General features: G+C 37.2%; 1 protein-coding gene across 2 annotated transcripts in view; it reads right to left on the reverse strand.

Moving 5' to 3' along the window:
- Positions 1 to 22,809, reverse strand: part of LOC136862737 (pyruvate dehydrogenase phosphatase regulatory subunit, mitochondrial) — a 372,304-nt gene that overhangs the window by 22,181 nt on the left and 327,314 nt on the right. Inside the window, exon 15 of one of the 2 annotated variants that reach the window (XM_067138965.2) lies at positions 18,134 to 18,167. The exons of the other annotated variant lie outside the window; for it this stretch is intronic. Within the exon in view, the coding sequence (XP_066995066.1) occupies positions 18,134 to 18,167 (34 nt within the window). The remainder of the gene's footprint in view (positions 1 to 18,133; positions 18,168 to 22,809) is intronic. 2 annotated transcript variants of the gene reach the window in all.

Genomic DNA, 22,809 nt, shown 5'->3' on the forward strand with positions numbered 1-22,809 from the left:
CTGGAGTGATATTATTTTAGGCAAAATATAAATGCGGGTTGATCTCTATAAAATATTTTACATAAACACACTAATATATTTTTTAAAGTCTAATCATTGTACTTTAAAGTCTAAAATACTTATTGCTTTGGATCTTGCGTTGTTATGTGGTAAAATATTATAACAATTTGTCTTATATAACATCAGATATTGATAATATTTAAATATGCCGTGTATGGTTGGCTTTTAAATCTAATGATTAAATGTCATTTCCTTCTTGCATAAAATTACAAGTTTCATATTATGTTGATTATGTATTGTATAAAACATAAATATCTAATAAATAGGCATATCATATATAATAGCAAATCAGTAAATAGTAGTAACAAATATCTTCAATCAGGAGTCTAAAAATGGAATGTAACAACTGTTTAACAAGTTATGTCGGGCGTACGGGCAGGAATTTCACGACTAGATATAATGAACATGTAAACGCAATTAGGCATAATCATTTCTCGGCAATAGGGCAACATATGCATGAATATAAGCACAATTTTACGGACATAAATAACGATTTAAAAATATTAAATGTAGAACTTAAAGGTCCTTTGCTTAATATAAGTGAAGAATTATATATAACACTAGATCAGTATGCAAATCCTAATTATAACATAAATGAGTTATCTGAAAAAACTAACATTTTGTTCAATAAAATCGTTCCTATCTTAAAAAACGACTACGTCAAAATAGTCAACAGACGACGTCATACACAGGCTACGGCGCAGACAGCGAACCTCAGTGACTCCGCCCATACACACGTAACAACCTCCCCTACTTATTCCTCCGCCCCTCTCACAACAGACAACACAAGAACCATCAGTACGAGGTACATTACTCGTCAAACGGCCAAGAAACTTGCATTTCAAACATCCAGCAGTAAGTAAATTAATTCAGGCTTACAAATTCACACAACATTACACTTCTATTGAAATCTAACTCACTTCATTCATTTTGGCTTACAGACTTTACCAGCCTTAAAAAGGGAAAGGAACCACCACAGTCTTACGGCATTTGATGGGAGAAAACTCCAGAAGTTAGGCCAGAACTGAATCACACATATATTCCATAATTTAACACGTGTCAAGCTTATTGATTCATTTCACAATTATAGGAAAGTGCTGTTATTTTACAAATGGAACCTATAAAGACCAACATTCGACATACATAAAAAATTAGGCAAATTATGGAAATATAACGCAAGAATCAAGGCCAACATGTTTCTGTGTCACTAAACACACTGACTATATTACTAGACATTCATGTGCTTTTAGTAAATGATAAGCATTCAATTTATTAGATATTTATGTTTTATACAATACATAATCAACATAATATGAAACTTGTAATTTTATGCAAGAAGGAAATGACATTTAATCATTAGATTTAAAAGCCAACCATACACGGCATATTTAAATATTATCAATATCTGATGTTATATAAGACAAATTGTTATAATATTTTACCACATAACAACGCAAGATCCAAAGCAATAAGTATTTTAGACTTTAAAGTACAATGATTAGACTTTAAAAAATATATTAGTGTGTTTATGTAAAATATTTTATAGAGATCAACCCGCATTTATATTTTGCCTAAAATAATATCACTCCAGCAATAAGGTATAAAGATGTAACATGATATTTTATTATAATTATCACGCAAGTTTTATTTATCAAATTTTACTGATAGTCTATTCACGATTGTACATAAGTATAAAAGGGATTCGATTCAACAAAATAAGCAACAATACCTAAGATAAATGCTTAATCAACCCAAGGATGCATTCTGTCAGCCCAAGGGCATGTATATAATAGACAAAGTTTTGTAATTTTAATTTTTAATTTTAACACAACGCTTAGAAATTTGTAAGTTTTTAAGATAAGTTTTCACTGAAAATTATGAAACAATATATCATGAAGGTCTTTCAGAGGTATAAGATAGAAATGCAAATGTGATTCTGATATAGCTGAAGATGACCTATGAAGGGTCGAAACCGGTCCTAGATTGTAATACTTTGCAAGAAAATAAATGTATTGATTAGGTGGAATTTTTCTTTCCTTTTATGAAGATTGGTAAATGTCAATACGGAAAATGAAATTCATAAATCAAGATAAGTGGTATGTTCCGAGCTGTCAGCGGAGAGATGGCGTGGAATGACATTAGTAGACGAATAGGTTTGAATGGCGTCTATAAAAGTAGGAAAGATCACAATATGAAGGTAAAGTTGGAATTCAAGAGGACAAACTGGGGCAAATATTCATTTATAGGAAGGGGAGTTAGGGATTGGAATAACTTACCAAGGGAGATGTTCAATAAATTTCCAATTTCTTTGAAATCATTTCGGAAAAGGCTAGGAAAGCAACAGATAGGGAATCTGCCACCTGGGCGACTGCCCTAAATGCAGATCAGTATTGATTGATTGATTGATTGATTAATAACAGGTTCAATAGAAGGCATTTCGGGTTTCAAAAAGGTTATTCCACTGAAGCTAAACTTGTAGGATTCCAGCAATATATAACAGATATCTTGGATTCAGATGGACTGTATCATGATTGACCTATCCAAGGCATTTGATAGGGTAGACCACGGGAGACTACTGGCAAAAATGAGTGCAATCGGACTAGACATAAGGGTGACTGATTGGGTGGCTATATTTCTAGAAAATAGATCTCAGAGAATTAGAGTAAGTGAAGCTTTATCTGACCCTGTAATAATTAAGAGAAGAATCCCTCAAGGCAGTATTATTGGACCTTTATGTTTTCTTACATATATAAAAGATATGAGTAAAGAAGTGGAATCAGAGATACGGCTTTTTGCGAATGATGTTATTCTCTATAGGGAAATAAATAAGTTATGAGATTGTAACTGCAAAATGACCTTGATAATGTTGTGAGATGGACAGTAGGCAATGGTATGATGATAAACGGGGTTAAAAGTCAGGTTGTGAGTTTCAAAAATTGGTAAAGTCCTCTCAGTTTTAATTACAGCATTGACTGGGATGAAAGTTCCTTATGGTGATCATTGTAAGTACCAAGGTGTTAATATAAGGAAAGATCTTCATTGGGGTAATCATATAAATGGGATTATAAGTAAAAGGTAAAGATCTCTGAACATGGTTAGGAGGGTATTTAGGGGTTGTATTAAGGATATAAAGGAGAGGGCATGTAAGTCTCTGGTATGATCCCAACTAGAGTATGGTCGCGGTGTATGGGACCCTCATCAGAATTACTTGCTTCTTTACAAGAATGGTGCAAAGTTTGGGCTGGGAAGACTTGGGAGAAAGGAGACGAGCTGCTCGACTAAGTGGTCTGTGTAGGATGCCAAATAGTTTATTATGTCACCTATTCAATTCATTAATGTACCGAATAGGTATTGAATAGGTAACATAATAAACTATTTAGCATCCTACATATAGTATCTTCAATACAGATCAATAATGATATTTATCACTTGTAAGTGGTATGTTCCAAGCTGTCAGTGGAGAGATGGCGTGGAATGACATTAGTAGACGAATACGTTTGAGTGGGTGTCTTTAAAAGTACGAAAGATCACAATATGAAAATAAAGTTGCAATTCAAGAGGACAAATTGGGGCAATTTTTCTTGTTTTTTTTTTTTTGCTAGTTGTTTTATGTTGCACCGACACAGACAGGTCTTATGGTGACGATGGGACAGGAAAGGCCTAGGAATGGGGAGGAAGCGGCCGTGGCCTTAATTAAGGTACAGTCCCAGCATTTGCCTGGTGTGAAAATGGGAAACTACAGAAAACCATCTTCAGGGCTGCCGACAGTTGGGTTCGAACCCACTATCTCCCAGATGCGATCTCACAGCTGTGCGCTCCTAACCACATGGCCAACTCGCCCTGTGGGGCAAATATTACTTTATAGGAAGGGAAGTTAGAGATTGGAATAATTTACCAAGGGAGATATTCAATAAATTTCCAATTTCTTTCCAATCATTGAAGAAAAGCCTAGGAAAATGATAGGGAATCTGCCACCTGGGTGACTGCCCTAAATGCAGATCAGTAGTGATTGATTGATTGATTGACTGATTTCTATACTAAGTTATTTTTATGCTGCCACTGGAATCAACTAGCGGTACTTGTGTATATTTATACTCGGCACCCCACTTAGGCTGTTGTGTATAGTTACTGTAAAGTTTTCCCCCCAAAATACTGGGTTAAGGTACAAGGTTAGCGTTTTCACTGCGATGTCGTGCGCAGATATGGAACATGAGTACTCATTTTAAAGTCAATATTATGAAAACAAGTCACCAGTTGTAAAAGTGATAATTCAAGCCCAGATAATTTAATGTTAAATGTGTCTGTCAGCACATAAAGAGCTTTTTTCAAGATGGACTTAATCAAAAGATGATTCGAAGGCCAATTTCATTTACAGTATGTAAATTTTATTGTTCATGTCCTATTTCACGATCTGTCTCAGTTAATAAATAACACAGTACAACAGTGAATTGCTCTCAGGCACTAAATATATCAAATACCATGTTTCGAGACATGCCGATCACGTAAACAATGTTAGTTTTTCCATTTCACTTAACATTGTTGTCCGGCTCAACGGCTAAATGGTTAGCGTGCTGGCCTTTGGTCACAGGGTCCCGGGTTCGATTCCCGGCAGGGTCGGGAATTTTAACCATAATCGGTTAATTTCGCTAGCACGGGGGGCTGGGTGTGTGTGTTGTCTTCATCATCACTTCATCCTCATCACGACGAGCAGGTCACCTACGGGAGTCAAATCAAAAAGACCTGCATCTGGCGAGCCGAATTTGTCCTCGGACACTCCCGGCACGAAAAGCCATACGCCATTTCATTTTTTTTTACCTAACTTTCTTGAGATACTTGTATCGCACCCTATAGGCTCCGTGCGCTGATGGGAGAAATGCACTGCTGCGCTGTGAGTGGCAAACTTTGTAAGTTAATGCATTTCACCGCGCACATATCCGCTGTCATCTCAACGTGTGCTGCCATGACCGACTAAATAATTACAGTGGGATTTCAGAGTGATTTTTGCAACAAAAATTGGCCACATTATTCCAAACTTGCAGAAAGTGGTCATGTAATAAATTTACAAGAAAAACAGAGCAATAACTTCAAATGTGATCAGAAAGAAACATTGGTTCGCTGGATATCCTATCATTTCACGATAGAGGCAACGTAGTAATTCATGTATTTATAGTGGTGATAACGAGATTAGTGGTCATATACACATTCAACAATGCTGTCTTAAGAAAAATATCCTTGGTCTATTTCTAATACGATATCACGTTAGCGCAGGTTAATGCAGCTAGGGAGGCGATTAGTTTTAAATTTTAATTTTAATTAATTTTAAACATAACCATGTCTTCTTATGAAGGCCTTGGTCAATCATTATTATTTCATGAAGGTGAATAATTGTTTTCGTGAAAAGTAAGCGGTTGTTTATGCAGTTTGCTCAGAACATATCACCTCGCGTACTGATCGACCGTGTGAATGGTCTCAACCTCGCATCTCAAACGTAGGGAAAAAGAACTACAACAAGGGGAAGAGAATGGATGAACTTTTTCTGATAAAAAGTCTCAGGCTTGATGTTGGATCTATTGAAATTCCTGATACTGAAACCGTATGTACACTATTAAAAATTATGCACGAAAAGAAAAGTTCAGAATCACTTAAAGTTGCCAATAAGTGATTATGCATATTCTTCTTATTCCTTTTATACCGCTTCTTCCCATATCTGTGGGGTCGCGGGTGTGAACTGTGCAGCACATGTTTATTTGGCCCTGTTTTACAGCCGGATGCCCTTCCGGATGCCAACCCTATATAGAGGGATGTAATCACTATTGCGTGTTTCTGTGGTGGTTGGTAGTGTAGTGTGTTGTGTGAATATGAAGAGGAAAGTGTTGGTACAAACACAAGCACCCAGTCCCTGGGCCAGAAGAATTAATCAGAGGCGATTAAAATCCCCGACCTGGCCGGGACCCAGGACCCTCTGAATTGAAGGCCTCAACGCTGACCATTCAGGCAATGAGTCGGACAAGTGATTATTTATATTGCATGTCTGCATTTACAATATGATCAAGTGCCCATCTCTGTAATATAACGGTTGGCATTACTAGCTGCCTTCCTCAGGGGCCCAAGTTTGAACCCTGACACTGCCAGAAATTTAAGATTGGCATGAGGGTTGGTATGTGTTTAGAACGGTGCATACAGCTCATTTCCACTAGGGGTGTGCTTGAAAAGAAATGCACCACCTTGGTACGAGGACATGAATTTACAGATGTAAAATACGGTATTTCTGTGAGCTATTGATATTGCGCAATGGAGGCCTATTTGTGTAATTACATTTGTCTACTGCCTTTCCAAATCCATTTCATTAGGTTGTAACGGAATACTATAAAATTTCACACTTTGCTCTGTAGTACAGGACGATACTTTTATTATTATTATTATTATTATTATTATTATTATTATTATTATTATTATTCTACTGGCTATAATTAAGACTATGGCAATACAATAAATGTGATGTGTGTGATCTAAAAAATATGGCCTACTGCAGCTTGCTTTGCAGATATAACATTGCTATAATATTTTGTTTTTAATTATTAACCTATTTGTAAAATGGTTGAAATACATGTTGTAAAGAGTTATTTTGTATTAATTAAAATGTATAAATCCTGAATTACTTCTTGCAATTTACTGCTGTGATCCACTGTCTTTTCAAATGCATTTAATGAGGTCGTGAATAAAATCTTTGTATCACAGTATCTATTAATGCAGCCAACAACAAGCATATAGTTCTGCTCGAAAGTTATGACATTACAAAATAGTCATCTGATGACAGCACTGTAAAATTCTTCTCCTTCTACTTATTCTCCTTCTTAATTTATATTTTGAGTTCCGCTTTCACGTTATACCCAGCCACTAGTCGTTTTATCGAGTAAAGCCAAAACTATGAAGGATGGTACATTAATTGTAAAGGGGGAAGGGAGAGATAAGAGATTAGCTCAAAGAACATACGTAGATTTCATACACTTTGTCAAAAACAAAACAAAACTTGGTTCGCGTGTGATCCATCACAGCGGTTATCTACATCACAAACATGACCAGATCAACACATGGGAATGTGGTCTTAGATTCTAATAATGGCTTTAGACAAGAACATAGAGAGGGATTCAGCGATAGAGGGCCACTATTAAATGACTGAATATATGTATGTAAACATCACACATATTCCAGCTTCATATGGTCAGCTGTTGATGAAAGTGCCCTTAAGTAGTTCTTGTAATTTCCACCCACAGCAGCACATTGCTATACGCACGGAGCCTATAGTGGGACTATTATTTTCTTCGGGAGTGAAGGCGCTATTGTCTTCCTGCCTGGGTAACTTTCTTACTATACCTCTTGGTTTTATTACTCTAAAGGGATGTTAAACCCTCCAGTTGGGTATTCCGTTAATATGAAAGAAACATGTGGTAGTATGAAAACAATTCTTAAGGCTTTGAACTATACAGAACACGAGTGGCAGATCTGTGCAGATCTGAAAGTGATAGGTATGCCAACAGAAATGCAGCCAGGATTCACAAGAGTGCGGTCATCAAGAGAAAGTGTAGTATTAGGACAAAAAAAAAAAAAAAAGAAAAAGGTATCAAAAAATTGCCACTTGTTGATGTCAAAATAATTTATCTCCCCTTTGAATATAAAACTGCAGTTGATGAAGAGCTTTGTTAAGGCGACAGACATAGCAAAAAGGACATTTCAATATTTAAGGGAAAAATTTCAAAGGTTGAGTCAGGCGAAACTAAAGGAAGGTATTTTTATAGCGCCACAAATATGCGCTCTCTTACATGATTCTATATTCGAGGGGGACTCTCATTCCTGTTGAAGCAAAGCCTAGCTTGCTTTTAAATTGGTTTGTGTGAATTTTCTGGGAAACTATAGAGCAGACAATTACAGAGATATGGTGGAAGACTTGTTGAGGGCTTACAAGACACTGGGATGCAACATGTCCCTTAAGATTCACTTCCTCCATTTGCACTTGAATTTCTTTCCACCAAACCTTGGTGAGGTCAGTGATGAGCATGGGGAAAGGTTCCATCAAGACTTATTAGAAATGAAAAGGCGATACAAAGGGAAATCAGTGTCCAACTGCTGGCAACTTATCACAGATGTTTCGGAGCCATCTTAGAGGCACAAGTCTTCGAGGAAAAAGTTTTAAGAAGGTAAGAATTTTTACTATCATCATCATCATTTGCCATTATCCAGCTGTAGCCAGGTAGGGGCAAATATGGTTCCTCTCCACTTTCTTCTGTCTTTCCCCCACTCCTCCTCCAACATTGTGTGCCAGTACAGGTTTCTTTCTCTAATACTGCCTTGAATTGTGTCCTTCCATCTCAACTGTGGCCTTCTGCGGCCTCTCCTTCCTTGCATTTGCATTTCCATCACCTTTTTCTTGGCATTCTTTCATCACTCGTTTGCTTTAAGTGCCCAAACCATCATAATCGGCTCTTCTCTACTCTATCACTCATTTTTTCCACTCCAATTTCTTCCCGGATTTTCTCATTCCTTATTTTGTCTCTTGTACTATTTTGTATGTATCATACTCCTCAAGAACATTTCGGCTGCCTGTATTCGACTCTCATCCTTCTCTGTCATTGTCCAAGTTTCTGCTCCGTAAGTTGTTATGGGTATGTAATACATCTTGTACATAGTTTCCTTTGCTTCCATTGGCACATCTTTGTCCCGTAAGATGTTTCTTACACTATGATAGAAACAGCTTCCAGCTTGAATCCTCTTACTAATTTTAGTATCCAGTCGAGCATTCTCCATTCATTCATTCCCCAGGTATTTGAATGTCTCCACTACTTCCAGGGGCTTGTCTGCAAGTCTAATCTGACCTTTCCCTTCCTTCTCCCCTCTAGTTATAACAAGAGTTTTACTTTTTTCTACATTTATTTTCAATCCACATTCTTCAATCTTCCCATTCACCACATCCAACTGTTCTTGAACCTTCACGCCAACCAACCGACCGACCAATCAATCAGTACATACTGATCTGCATTTAGGGCAGTCACCCAGATGGCAGACTCCCTATCTGTTGTTTCGTAGTCTTCTCTTAAATGATTTCAAAGAAACTGGAAATTTATTGAGCATCTCCCTTGGTACGTTATTCCAATCCTTAACTCCCCTTCCTATATAAACTAATATTTGCCCCAGTTTGTCCTCTTAAATACCAACTTTATCTTCATATTATGATCTTTCCTACTTTTAAACACACCACTCAAACTTATTCATCTACTAATGTCATTCCACGCCATCTCTCCACTGACAACCCGGAACATACCACTTATTTACAAATAATTAGTACCATTGTAATCCGTATTGAAATTCACTATACTTATTAAATTATTAATTGTTTATTAATTAACCACCTATTCATTACACAAAAGTCTTAAAATTAGGATTTTATCCTTTTTACATTAGTTGGAATAGGACATGTTTCGCCTTTTTGCAGGCAACTTTAGCCATTGTATCACCTCAAGAATTAAATCAGGATCCTGATTTATTGCTAAAATGTGTATTAGAATTTGATATTTATATACTTAAAACTTGTTAAGCAAATCCTTATGAAATAGTTGAAACAAAGTTGTGATAATGTATTCAAGTATTTGGACAACAGCCTAAGCTGTAATCAATAATTAACTATACCTAGGATACATAGTATAATAGCGTATGGTGACAATATTACATAATCTTGAAACTATTGTAATTTCGTTGTTTGAACTATAGAAAACACATTCCAACAGTAAATATCCGTTAATTAAAATGTTAAAAATGCTATACAATGTGAACATTAAGATTATAAAGGCATCTGATTGAAGTCCTGAATTCAAAAGATTAACTTTAATTTATGACATTCTTCATAAAATTGTATAACTTTACGTTGTAATTCACACACATTGAAAAAGAGTTCACATTATGTAAACTTCAAAACAACAATATATGAAGTTAAATTATCGTGAGCACATTATAGGTCAACTTCCGTCGTTGTAATGTTGACAGAGAAGTTAAAGGAGCAAACAGGCTGGAGGCTGGAAACGTGTTGTTACAAGCGAGCTGGTCGAAAGGGAACAATCAAACCTTCAGTTAGATGTTGTAAATGGGCAGAATTGCCGAGTGAGTGTTGAAAGTCTGCAATTGAAAAATATATTTATTTAAAATTTATTCTTTATAGGGAGCAAACTGCCTAAATTACGTTAGTGAAAGTTAGTATTGGCACTTACTCCTTAGACCGCTGTGATGTTATCTAGCTGTGTTGAGTGTTCAAGAATTACTGGCAGTAGCCGAGTTCCTACTTCACGTGTTGTAGCAGTGAGGCCGTGGTGGAGGGGAGGGGCATGCTTGGGAAGGTAGAGCTATAGAATTATTTGTTGTGTGCAGAGGAGAGTTGACAGGAACTGGGGAGGGGAGGGGAGGAGTGTGTCTGCCAAACTGGTGGGAGTATTTATTGACTTAGCATTAAAGATTTTAAAAAGTTATTATCTTGAGAATTTAATTTTTGTAGTAGATTCAGAATTTGTTCATAAAGAGGACATTTTATTTCTATTACGTCATTTAAGTTCTGGTTTTTGTTGAAATGTTGATCTAGATCAGGGATGGCGAACCTTTTCCAACTAGTGTGCCATTTGAAGACTGGTTTATTATTCTCAACTGTCTACTGTGCCACTTGTTATTTTCGTTTGTAATGACCACCTTCCCCCCCAACCACCACCACCACCACCACCACCACCACCACCGACTTCCATCCTTAATTCAAAATTGTGTTTCATGTTATTACTTGTACCTACATGTATACATTGTAAAATAATACATTTTATTGCATGTTTCGTGGTCGTATTTTGCCAGTACCGCAAAAATACTTAAACTAGTAGCCATATCATTTATGTTAGGTTCACTTCTTATTTTCAATAACATACGAGAAGCACTTAGATCTGAAGCAAAACGGTTTCTAACTGTTGACTTCACAACATTCATTGTAGAAAACAGCTGCTCGCAGGAGTATGCTGGCCCAAACAAGATAACTAGCAAGTTTCTTCATGGCCCAAAACATTTGTGGCAGGCTGTTCCACTGTTCAAGTATTATATTCCCCGGTTTCTGAGAGAATATTCACCATCAACAGCACACTCGATTTTTACCATTGCTCACCAAGGTGTACGACTTTGTTTACCCATGCACTGCTTTCTTGAAATTCAGTTAACTCCATTTCTAAAATGTCAATATCTAACCACTCAATAAAAAATTGACATTAGACCTAATATCACTAATATGTGTAATATGAGGTTTTGAAATAAAGTGCGACAGTTTCTCCAAATCTCGAAATTGGGATAATCTCTTGGCAACTATTTGTCTTACTAAATTGAAAACAATAAACCGTTACTCACGAAGAATAATTATGCGATGCTGGCAACCACACACATGCCAAACTTCACTAATCGACCTATGCAGATCAGCGAATGGCTCGTTCGCCGCGTCTGACGTTTATTTCACTTGGCTTTCGGACCTATTAATGTTGCAGTGTTGCCAAAATACACGTCCAAACGGAAGTAGAATTTATATTTTCAGTATTTATTGCTTAAACCTGAAACGCTATGACGATACGATGCACGAGATACATATAGTCTATAGTACAAGACATACATAAAAATATTACGGTAATATGTGCATGTGGTGTGCCACCGAAATCGTGTTCGCGTGTCACCTGTGACACGCGTGGCATAGGTTCGCCATCCCTGATCTAGATAGATATGTTTTCAAATTCAGTCATTAACCCTTTCCCACCCATATTTCCACTCCGGTTATCCCCAGGTTTCAACCTATTATTTAGAAAACATTGAAGCAGAGCACATTGTTTCAGAAAAAGTTAAATATTATAAAAACTATTGATAACAATGTATTCATATTTTCAATAATATTAGAAAAGTTACCACTGCATCCATTTCTCTATTCATTGAGTCATAAGGTTGTTGGTTCAAATGTCCACCCCTACTGGTGATACTTGACACTGAGGTAGGCTGTATTTGTCACATTTTCATGTTGTCTGAATCCCCCTAAACCAATAATCACGTGATTCTGGAAGTGGAATGGTGACCATGTATATCAGCTTTTATTTCCTCTAAGCAAGTGCCTTCCCATTCTGTATCTATTTTACTGGAATGCGCCTGTTTGATTGCTGCACTGATATATACGTAGGTGGTTTGAAAAGTTCTCGGAATGTACTAGAATTAAGTATCTTACCTCTGTGGAACTGCTTTTATTTTTCAACATAGTCTCCCTGTAGACTAATGCATTTGGTCCAGCGATCTTCCAATGCCTTGATCCCATCTTGAAATGAGATTCCTCCAGGCCTGCAAAATACCTCTCCAATTCGGCTGTCAGTTCTTCCCTTGTAGAAAATCTCCATCCACCGACCAAAATTTTCAGCTTGGGGAATAGATGAAAGTCTGATGGTGCCAAATCAGATGAATAAGGTGGATGTGGCAACAATTCGTACCCCAGTTCATGAAGTTTTGCCATGGCAATAACACTTGTGTGCGGCGGAGTGTTGTCCTGATGAAAGATTACCTTTTTCCTTGCCAAACCAGGCCTTGTTTCGCGTATCTTTTCCTGTAGTTGGTCTAGGAGGTTTGCATAGTATTGCCCCGTAATTGTTTGGCCAGTAGGAAGATAATCTATCAGCATAATGCCGTTTGTATCCCAGAAAACTGAGGCCATGACCTTTCTGGCCGAAAGCCTTTGCTTTCTTTGGTGGTGGTGAATCAGCATGTTTCCACTGCTTTGACTGCTGTTTTGTCTCTGGGGTATAGTAGTAGACCCAAGTTTAATCTGTAGTCACAAACCGGCGCAAAAAATCTTGTTGGTTGCACTGAAAACGGGCCAGACGTTGTTCGGACATTTCCAATCTGGTGCGTTTATTGTCCAATGTCAAGAGCCGCGGCACCCATCTTGCAGATAATTTTTTCATATCCAATTCTTCATTTAAAATATAACATACCCGTTCAGAAGACATCCCTACAGCTTCAGCAATCTCCCGCATTTTCACTCAACAATGCTCCATGACCATTTTATGCGCTTTTGCGATAAATTCTGGGGTGGTAACACTTTTTGGACGTCCACTACGCGGATCATCATCCAAGCTCTCCCGACCAAATTTAGACTCGCTAGTCCACTTGGCAACAGTTGAAAATGAAGGAGCAGAGTCTCCCAGTGTGTTCTGCAAGTCAGCATGAATTTCCTTTGCTTTCATACCTTTCTTTACAAAGTATTTAATCACTGCTCGAATCTCAGTTTTTTCCATTGTCACAAATCACTACGCGGGAACAACAACAAAGAGTTGTCACTACCACATTCCTGCAGCTAGAGCAGTGACGTGCCACGTGTTCACTCACAAAGGATGCGTGATTATTGCACAGGAACCTCGTTGCTCTAGCACTGACATCTAGCGGTGATTCCGAGAACTTTTCAAACCGTCCTTGTACGCAAGTTGGTTATGTCATTGAATAGATTGTCTCCTCCTAACACGTGTAAAAAATAATCTATTTCTCATAATACTCTTTTGAAATTATGGACAGGTTCAACATCATCAATATAATCATTCGGAGTAACGAAACAAAATGTTTGTGTTACCTGAACTGCCACCAGATCACCATCAGGTCCGATTTCTCGATATCTGTTTCTGTCTTCACTTATATCACTGTTATCACTAAAATATCTTTGTTGATATGTTATTTACTCACTAAAAATTCACTCCCACCCTTACTCAATGATGCTATATTCAGCTCAGTTTCAATATCTGCAGTATTCATTTCCGTCATGTTCACGAACAAAACAGCTGATCCGCGCTCATGAAAGTTCAAGACCGTTTTGCCTAGACAACTTCAAAACAGATTATCGCTCTTCTTTTATTTCCTAAGTCTTGTAGATTGTAATGCGTGTTCATAAATGCCTTATAAATAATTCACTGCTGAAAATTTTTTTTTTGCATATATCGCACACGTGTGCAGATCATGCAGCCGGGTGCTTTCGGGTGCTAAGGGCGGGAAAGTGTTAACCTGCCCTTCTCGATTCTTTTTATGATCTTTACATTCTGTTCTACTGTGGTGAATTGATGTCCAGTATCCCTTATGTGGATACTCATCACGGAAAATTTATTGTGTTTTTGCACGTTATAATGTTCTAAATATCTAGTCTGAAAACTGCGGCCTGTTTGACCAATGTATGAAAAATTGCATTTCGAACAAGTGAGTCTGTAAATACCGAAACCTGAATTGCAGTTATTAGTTAGATTAACTGTGTTGTGAATAAAAAATATATTTTGATTAGTATTCTGAGTTTTGAAGGCACTACTGATCTCTTGTTCTTTTAGGGAATTAGCAACTTGATGAATAGTCGGATTTGTGTAAGTGAACGTTGCATATTTCGGTTTATTAGATTTAATTGGAGAAAGATTTGTTGTTAATTTAAGTTTAACTTCGTTAATGATTTTATTGATCATATCAATATTGAAATCATTAAAACTAGCTATCTCTTTTATATAATCTAGTTCCTTTTTAAATTTCTTGTGGAGTGAGGAATTTTCAGAGCTCTGCAAATTAAACTATAATAGGCTGCCTTTTTGTGGGAATTTGGGTGTAGTGAATTATTTTTTATTGTTAACGGGATGAAGGAAGGATTTATGTAAATTTGGAAATCAAACTTGTCAATGATACATGTTATGTTGAAATCTAGGAAATTTATGGAGTTATTGTTCTCTTCTTCTTTTGTGAACTTTATATTACTATCCAAACTGTTTAGGAAACTAAGAATGTTATCACTATTATTGCGTTGTTTATCTATTATGACTAACGTATCATTGACATAATGGAGCCATAGGCAGAGCCCGTTAATGTTTTTTATGATCTTATTGTACTCTAAATTGTCCATATATATGTTGGCTAGAATACCTGAGAGAGGGTCGCCCATGCCTAAACCTCTCTGGTGATATATTTTATTGTTGAATGTAACGTCATTATTGTTCAGTACAAAACTTAATATTTTAATGAATTCTTTAGATGAAATAAAAAATAAACTACTTACCCTAGTTAATAAAATAAAAAACAACTCAGAATCTATCCTTTTAAAACAGACCTAAGAATTAAAAACTAAAATAAACACTAACAATGTGATTGTTAACTAAAGCTGATAAAGGAAGTACAACTATTCTAATGAACAAACATGACTACGTTAAAAAAACTGGAGATTTCTTTTCTGATAAAACTTATACAACCGTTAATAAAGATCCTATAATAAAAATACAGCAAAACTTAAAGACACTCCTTAAAAATTCAATGTTTCTTTTAAATGACTAAGAATACCATAAACTAATCAACATGAACCCAAAAATACCCACTGCTAAAGCTTTACCCAAAATTCACAAGAAAGATATTCCCATCCGACCAACTGCTAACAGCAGAATCAGTCCCACATACAAAACCTCAAAATTTCTTCACAGTTTTCTTTAAAAAACATTTTAAATTCAATAATGAAAAGGCAGAAGTATTCAGTCAGCAGTATGTAAAGATTGTTGGTTACAAGGATAATGACCAGATAGAGGAGGTGACTAATACTAAAGAAGGATTAAAATTTACCTATGACAGCAATGACATTTACAGTAAGATACGAAAGTTGAAAACTAGAAAAGCTGCTGGAATTGATAAGGTTTCGGGGGATATACTAAAGACAATGGGTTGGGATATAGTACCATATCTGAAGTACTTGTTTGATTTTTGTTTGCATGAAGGAACTTTTCCAAATGAATGGAGAGTTGCTACAGTAGCCCCTGTATATAAAGGAAAGGGTGATAGGCATAAAGCTGAAAATTACAGGCCAGTCAGTTTGGCATGCATTGTATGTAAGCTTTGGGAAAACATTCTTTCTGATTATGTAAGACATGTTTACAAAATTAATAATTGATTTGACAGAAGGCAGTTTGGGTTTAGGAAAGGTTATTCCTCTGAAGCCCAACTTGTAGGATTCCAGCAAAATATAGCAGATATCCTGGATTCAGGAGGTCAGTTGGACTGTATTGCGATTGACTTATCTAAGGCATTTGATAGGGTAGATCATGGGAAACTACTGGCCAAAATGAGTGCAATTGGACTTGACAAAAGAGTGACTGAATGGGTGGCTTTGTTTCTAGAAAATAGAACTCAGAGAATTAGAGTAGGTGAAGCTTTATCTGTTCCTGTAAAAACTAAGAGGGGAATTCCTCAAGGCAGTATTATTGGACCTTTATGTTTTCTTATATATATATCAATGATATGTGTAAAGAAGTGGAATCAGAGATAAGGTTTTTCGCAGATGATGTTATTCTGTACAGAGTAATAAATAAGTTACAAGATATTGAGCAATTGCAAAATGACCTCGATAATGTTGTGAGATGGACAGTAGGCAATGGTATGATGATAAATGGGGATAAAAGTCAGGTTGTGAATTTCACAAATAGGAAAAGTCCTCTCAGTTTTAATTACTGCGTTGATGGGGTGAAAGTTCCCTTTGGGGATCATTGTAAATACCTAGGTATAAATATAAGGAAAGATCTTCATTGGGGTAATCACGTAAATATGATTGTAAATAAAGGGTACAGATCTCTGCACATGGTTATGAGAGTATTTAGGGGTTGTAGTAAGGATGTAAAGGAGAGAGCATATTTGTCTCTGGTGAGACCTCAGCTTGAGTATGGTTCCAGTGTATGGGACCCTTACCAGGATTACTTGATTCACGAACTGGAAAAAATCCAAAGAAAAGCAGCTCGATTTGTTATGGGCGATTTCCGACAAAAGAGTAGCGTTACAAAAATGTTGCACAGTTTGGGCTGGGAAGACTTGGTAGAAAGGAGACGAGCTGCTCGACTAAGTGATATGTTCCGAGCTGTCAGTGGAGAGATGGCGTGGGAGGACATCAGTAGACGAATAAGTTTGGATGGTGTCTTTAAAAGTAGGAAAGATCACAATATGAAGATAAAGTTGGAATTCAAGAGGACAAATTGGGGCAAATATTCGTTTATAGGAAGGGGAGTTAGGGATTGGAATAACTTACCAAGGGAGATGTTCAATAAATTTCCAATTTCTTTGCAATCATTTAAGAAAAGGCTAGGAAAACAACAGATAGCGAATCTGCCACCTGGGCGACTGCCCTAAATGCAGATCAGTAGTGAATGATTGATCCTATTAAAAACTCTCTTGATTTATGCAATATTTTAAATAAATTTAACTACAGCCCAACCATACATTATGTTCTTTTGATATTACAAATATGTACCCTAATATTCTGATCGATGAATCCATTAATATTATCAAAAATAATCTCTCTAAGCGTAGTACCCTCAGCAAAATTGAAATACAAGAATTCATTAAAATATTAAGTTTCGTACTGAACAATAATTACTTTACTTTCAATAATAAAATATATCACCAGAAAGGTTTAGGCATGGGCGACCCTATCTCATTTATTCTAGCCGACATCTATATGGACAATTTAGAGTACAATAAGATAATAAATAACATTAACAGGCTCTGCCTATGGCTCCGTTATGTCGATGATACGTTAGTCATAACAGATAAACAACGCAATAATAGTGATAACATTCTTAGTTTCCTAAACAGTTTGGATAGTAACATAAAGTTCACAAAAGAAGAAGAGAACAATAACTCCATAAATTTTCTAGATATCAACATAACACGTATCATTGACAAGTTTGATTTCCAAATGTACATAAAACCTTCCTTCATCCCGTTAACAATAAAAAATAATTCACTACACCCAAATTCCCGCAAAAAGGCAGCCTACTATAGTTTAATTTACAGAGCATTAAAAATTCCTCTCTCCACAACCAATTTAAAAAGGAACTAGATCATATGAAAGAGATAGCTAGTTTTAATGATTTCAATATTGATATGATCAATAAAATCATTAACAAAGTTAAACTTAAATTCACAACAAATTTTTCTCCAATTAAATCTAATAAACCGAAACTTGGCAATTCTGCTCATTTATATCACTTACACAAATCTGACGAATTCATCAAGTTGATAATCCCCTAAAAAAAAAAAAACACAAGAGATCAATATTGCCTTCAAAACTCAGAATACTAACCAAAATATATGTTTTAATCACAACACAGTTAATCTAACTAATAACCGCTATTCAGGTTCCGGTATTTACAGACTCACTTGTTCGAAATTAAATTTTTCATACATTGTCAAACAGGCTGCGGTTTTCAGACTAGATATTTAGAACATTATAACGCCCAAAAAACACAATAAATTTTCTGCGATGAGTACCCACATGAGGAATACTGGACATCAATTCACCACAACAGAACGGGATCTAAAGATCATAAAAAGAATCAAGAAGGGCAGATTAATGACTGAATTTGAAAACATATATATCTATCTAGATCAACATTTCAACAAAAACCAGAACTTAAATGACGTAATAGAAATCTTTAATGCTAAGTCAATAAATACTCCCACCAGTTAGGCAGACACACTCCTCTCCTCCCCTCCCCTGTTCCCGTCAACTCCCCTCTGTACAAAAAAAAATAATTCTATAGCTCCACCTTCCCAGACACGCCCCTCCCCTCCACCATGGCCTCACAGCTACAACACGAGAAGTAGGAACTCGGCTACTGTAATTCTTAAACACTCAACACCAGCTACTGAAGGCCCTACAGAAACCCTGAAAAGTGACGGCTAAAGGGGCTCTGGTGAAGACCTCAACAACAACAACAGCGGAGAAGGAGTCCTTTGGTGCGGCGAAGCTGGCGGAGGAGGCAACCCTTCTGCTTGGGGATAAACAAAGAACAAACCAATGCCTTGTGGTAAAGAGGGATCTTCAAAGGCTAAGGGAGATAACCCCTACAGAAAAATCCTGCGGTCTAGTGCAGACAGGAGGCAGCCCCTTCACTGGACTTAGGGTGCTGTGGGCTAATAACTCGCACATGTATAGACAAGGAAGGGTTCCACCTTATCAATACAGTTTTTATTGTAAGAATTAGCTTACAGGACTGGTTTCGACTTTAAATAGTCATCATCAGGTATTCATGTTCAGCTGATGATGACTATTTAAAGTCAAAACCGGTCCTGTAACCGAATTCTTACAATAAAAACTGAATTGATAAGGTGGAACCCTTTCTTGACTATACATATGTAAACTATCAATATGGAAATTAAACTAGTAAATCAAGATAATAACTCGCACACCTGAATTAAACTTATTACAGAAACCAGGCAAAATTTATGCCAGCCGTATTTTATGGAGACGGCTTTTGCAATGAAATACAGGACACGAATCAGATTCTGGAATGTGAAAACTATGTATGAAACTGGCAGATTGAGAGAAGTAATGGCAGAAATGGAAAGGTATAAACTGGAGATACTTGGGTTGAGTGAAACAAGATGGACAGGCTACGGAGAGGTGAGGACAGAAGTGGGTGGTGTCTTCGTTTACTCTGGAAGAGAAGAAAATGATCAGCATTCAAGTGGAGTGGGTGTCTTACTCACAAAGAATGCAAAAAATAGAATAATGGAATGGACCCCTGCATCACACAGGACAATTACTGTACGAATAAGAACCAAAGTTAGACCTGTGACCATAGTACAGTGTTATGCACCAACAGAGGTAGCAGAAGAGGAAGAGAAGGAGGAGTTTTATGATAGGCTGACATCAACACTGGCAGGGATAAAGAAGAAGGACATTTTGGTATTGATGGGAGATCTAAATGCAAAAATTGGTAATGAAAATGAAGGAAGAGAAATCATCATGGGTAGACACGGAACAGGAGAAGAAAATAATAATGGCCCGATATTCATAGACCTATGCAGTAATTTTGGAAGAGTTATGGGTGGATCATTGTTTCCACATAAGGATTGCCACAAAATCTTGTGGGTGTCACCTGATCTCTGGACAGAAAACCAAACTGATCACTTGGCAATAAGTAAAAGATGGAGACATTCACTCCTGGATGTGAGGAATAAATGTGGAGCAGATGTAGGGTTTGCTGATATTAGATTGAAGGTGGCAGCACCAGTAAAACAGGCAGCAGTACGAATGAAACGTTTCAACTCCGGGAAATTTGGGAAACTTGAAGTGCAAAATTAATTTAAGATACATTTGAAGAACAGGTTTGAAGCCCTAGCCGAACAACCAGATGAAGAGGTAAATACTAAATGGAACACAGTCGAGGAACTCTTTCATGACACATGTGAAGAGATAGTGGGCTACAGAGAACCAGGGAGGAAAGAATGGATATCGGATGACACTTGGGAATCAATTCAAAAGCAAAGAGAGTGCAAAGCACTCATCAACTCCAGTAGAACAAGAAACCAGAAAGCAGTAGCAATAAAAAAATACAGGGAGGCCAACAAGGAGGTTAAGAAGAAACGGAGTAGCCTTGACATCTGACACACAACAATTGGAAAGATGGAGACATCACTTCATGGAAGTACTCAACAATCTGGGTGAGGAATCAAGAACTGAAGAAGTTGAAACCATTTTGGAGGATACAGACATCTCGGTAGAACCACCAACACGACAAGAGATTGCACAAGCAGTGAAACAAATGAAGAGTGGCAAAGCACCAGGTGTAGATAACATTATCCCAGAAGCCCTAAAGGTAGATCCAGATTTAACAGCAGAAATCATGGAGCCACTTCTAACACTAATATGGAACGAAGAATACCTTCCTGAGGAGTGGAAGAAGAATGTCCTCATCAAGATACCGAAGAAGGGTGACCTCTCAGATTGCAATAACTGGAGGGGAATAACGTTGCTCTCATATGGGGAAAAAGTGATGTCAAGAGTCATACTGAACAGAATAAGCATAGCCGTTGACAGCAGACTACAAGGACAGGCAGGTTTCAGAGAAGATCGGTCTACTGTGGATCAGATTAACACACTAAGGTTAATCAATGAACAATTTGCTGAGTATTAGACATCTCTGTATATACTTTTTCATTGATTTTGAAAAGGCCTTTGACTCTGTCAACCGGAGGAAAATGTGGAAGGCTATGGAAAAGTTCGGAATTCCACAAAAGATAATCCGTCTTACACAGGCGATGTCTGATGGATATACTTGTCAAGTACTGTAGAACATAAAGGGAAGCTGTCTGAACCTTTTGCTGTAAAATCAGGAGTAAGACAAGGATGTCTATTGTTGCCAATCTTGTTCATCATGACACTGGATTGTATGCTGAGAGATGCAACGAATAGAAAGAGTGGCATTCAGTGGGGATTAAATAACCAACTGGAAGAACTGGATTATGCAGATGATCTCTGTCTTCTTGCAGAATGTTTTCGGGACATGGAAATCAAACTGAATGACTTAAAAATAGAAGCTCAAGAAGTAGGCTTAAAGATTAATAACAAAAAGACTAAAGAAATGCACATAAACCATCGTAACAATTGTAGCTTGACTCTAGATGGAATGGATATAGAAAGGGTAGAGGAATTTTGCTACTTAGACACCTAGTTTTTTGCTAGTTGCTTTATGTCGCACCGACACAGATAGGTCTTATGGCGACAATGGGATAGGAAAGTCCTAGGAATGAGAAGGAAGCAGCCGTGGCCTTAACTAAGGTACAGCCCCAGCATTTGCCTGGTGTAAAAATGGGAAACCATGGAAAACCATTTTCAGGGCTGCCGACAGTGGGGTTCAAACCCACTATCTCCCGGATGCGAGCTTACAGCTGCGCGCTCTTAACCGCACGGCCAACTCGCCCGGTCTACTTAGGAAGCATGGTAAGCCAGGATGGAGGTGCTTTTAGAGATGTGATGAGTCGTATAAATATAGCCAAAGGAGCTTTTGCACACTTATAACCAATATGGAAATCCCCTCACATTCGTATAAAAACAAAGCTAAGGATATTCAACTCAAATGTTAAATCTGTGTTACTGTATGGAAGTGAGACCTGGAAAGTGACCAAAGACATTACCACAAGGTTACAGCCTTTTATAAATTGCTGTTTGAGGTACATTATGAGAATAGGGTGGCCAAAGACCATCTCAAACAAAGACCTTTGGGAGGCCACAAGACAAAGTTCCATACAGGAACAGATAATAAGAAAATGGAGATGGATTGGGCACACCCTGAGAAGAGCACAAGAAAGTATCACAAGACAGGCATTGAGTTGGAATCCACAAGGCAGTCGCAGGCAAGGCAGACCAAGGTAACCTGGAAGAGAACCATAGACAACGAGATTGCTGGAGTTAACAAGAAATGGAGGGAGGTGAAAGCATTGGAGGCAGATAGAACAAGCTGGAGAAATTTTGTTGAGGCCCTATGTTCCACCTGGAATTAAAGGAAATAAGTCAAGTAAGTCAACACCAGCTAGATAACATCACGGCGGTCTAAGGGGTAAGTGCCAATACTAAAAGTCACTAACTTCATTTAGTCAGTTTACTCCCTATAAAGAATAAATTTTAAATAAATATATTTTTGAATTGCAGACTTTCAACACTCACTCAGCAATTCTGCCCATTTACAACATCTAACTCAAGGTTTGATTGTTCCCTTTCGACCAGCTCGCTTGTAACAACACATTTCCAGCCTCTTCAAACTGTTCTGTTTGCTCCTTTAACTTCTCTTTCAACATTACGATGACAGAAGTTGACCTATAATGTGCTCACGATAATTTAACTTCATATATTACTGTTTTGAAGTTTTAATAATTTGAACTCTT

This window comes from Anabrus simplex, chromosome 2, assembly GCF_040414725.1.
Source record: "Anabrus simplex isolate iqAnaSimp1 chromosome 2, ASM4041472v1, whole genome shotgun sequence".
Classification (NCBI taxonomy): Eukaryota; Metazoa; Arthropoda; class Insecta; order Orthoptera; family Tettigoniidae; genus Anabrus; species Anabrus simplex.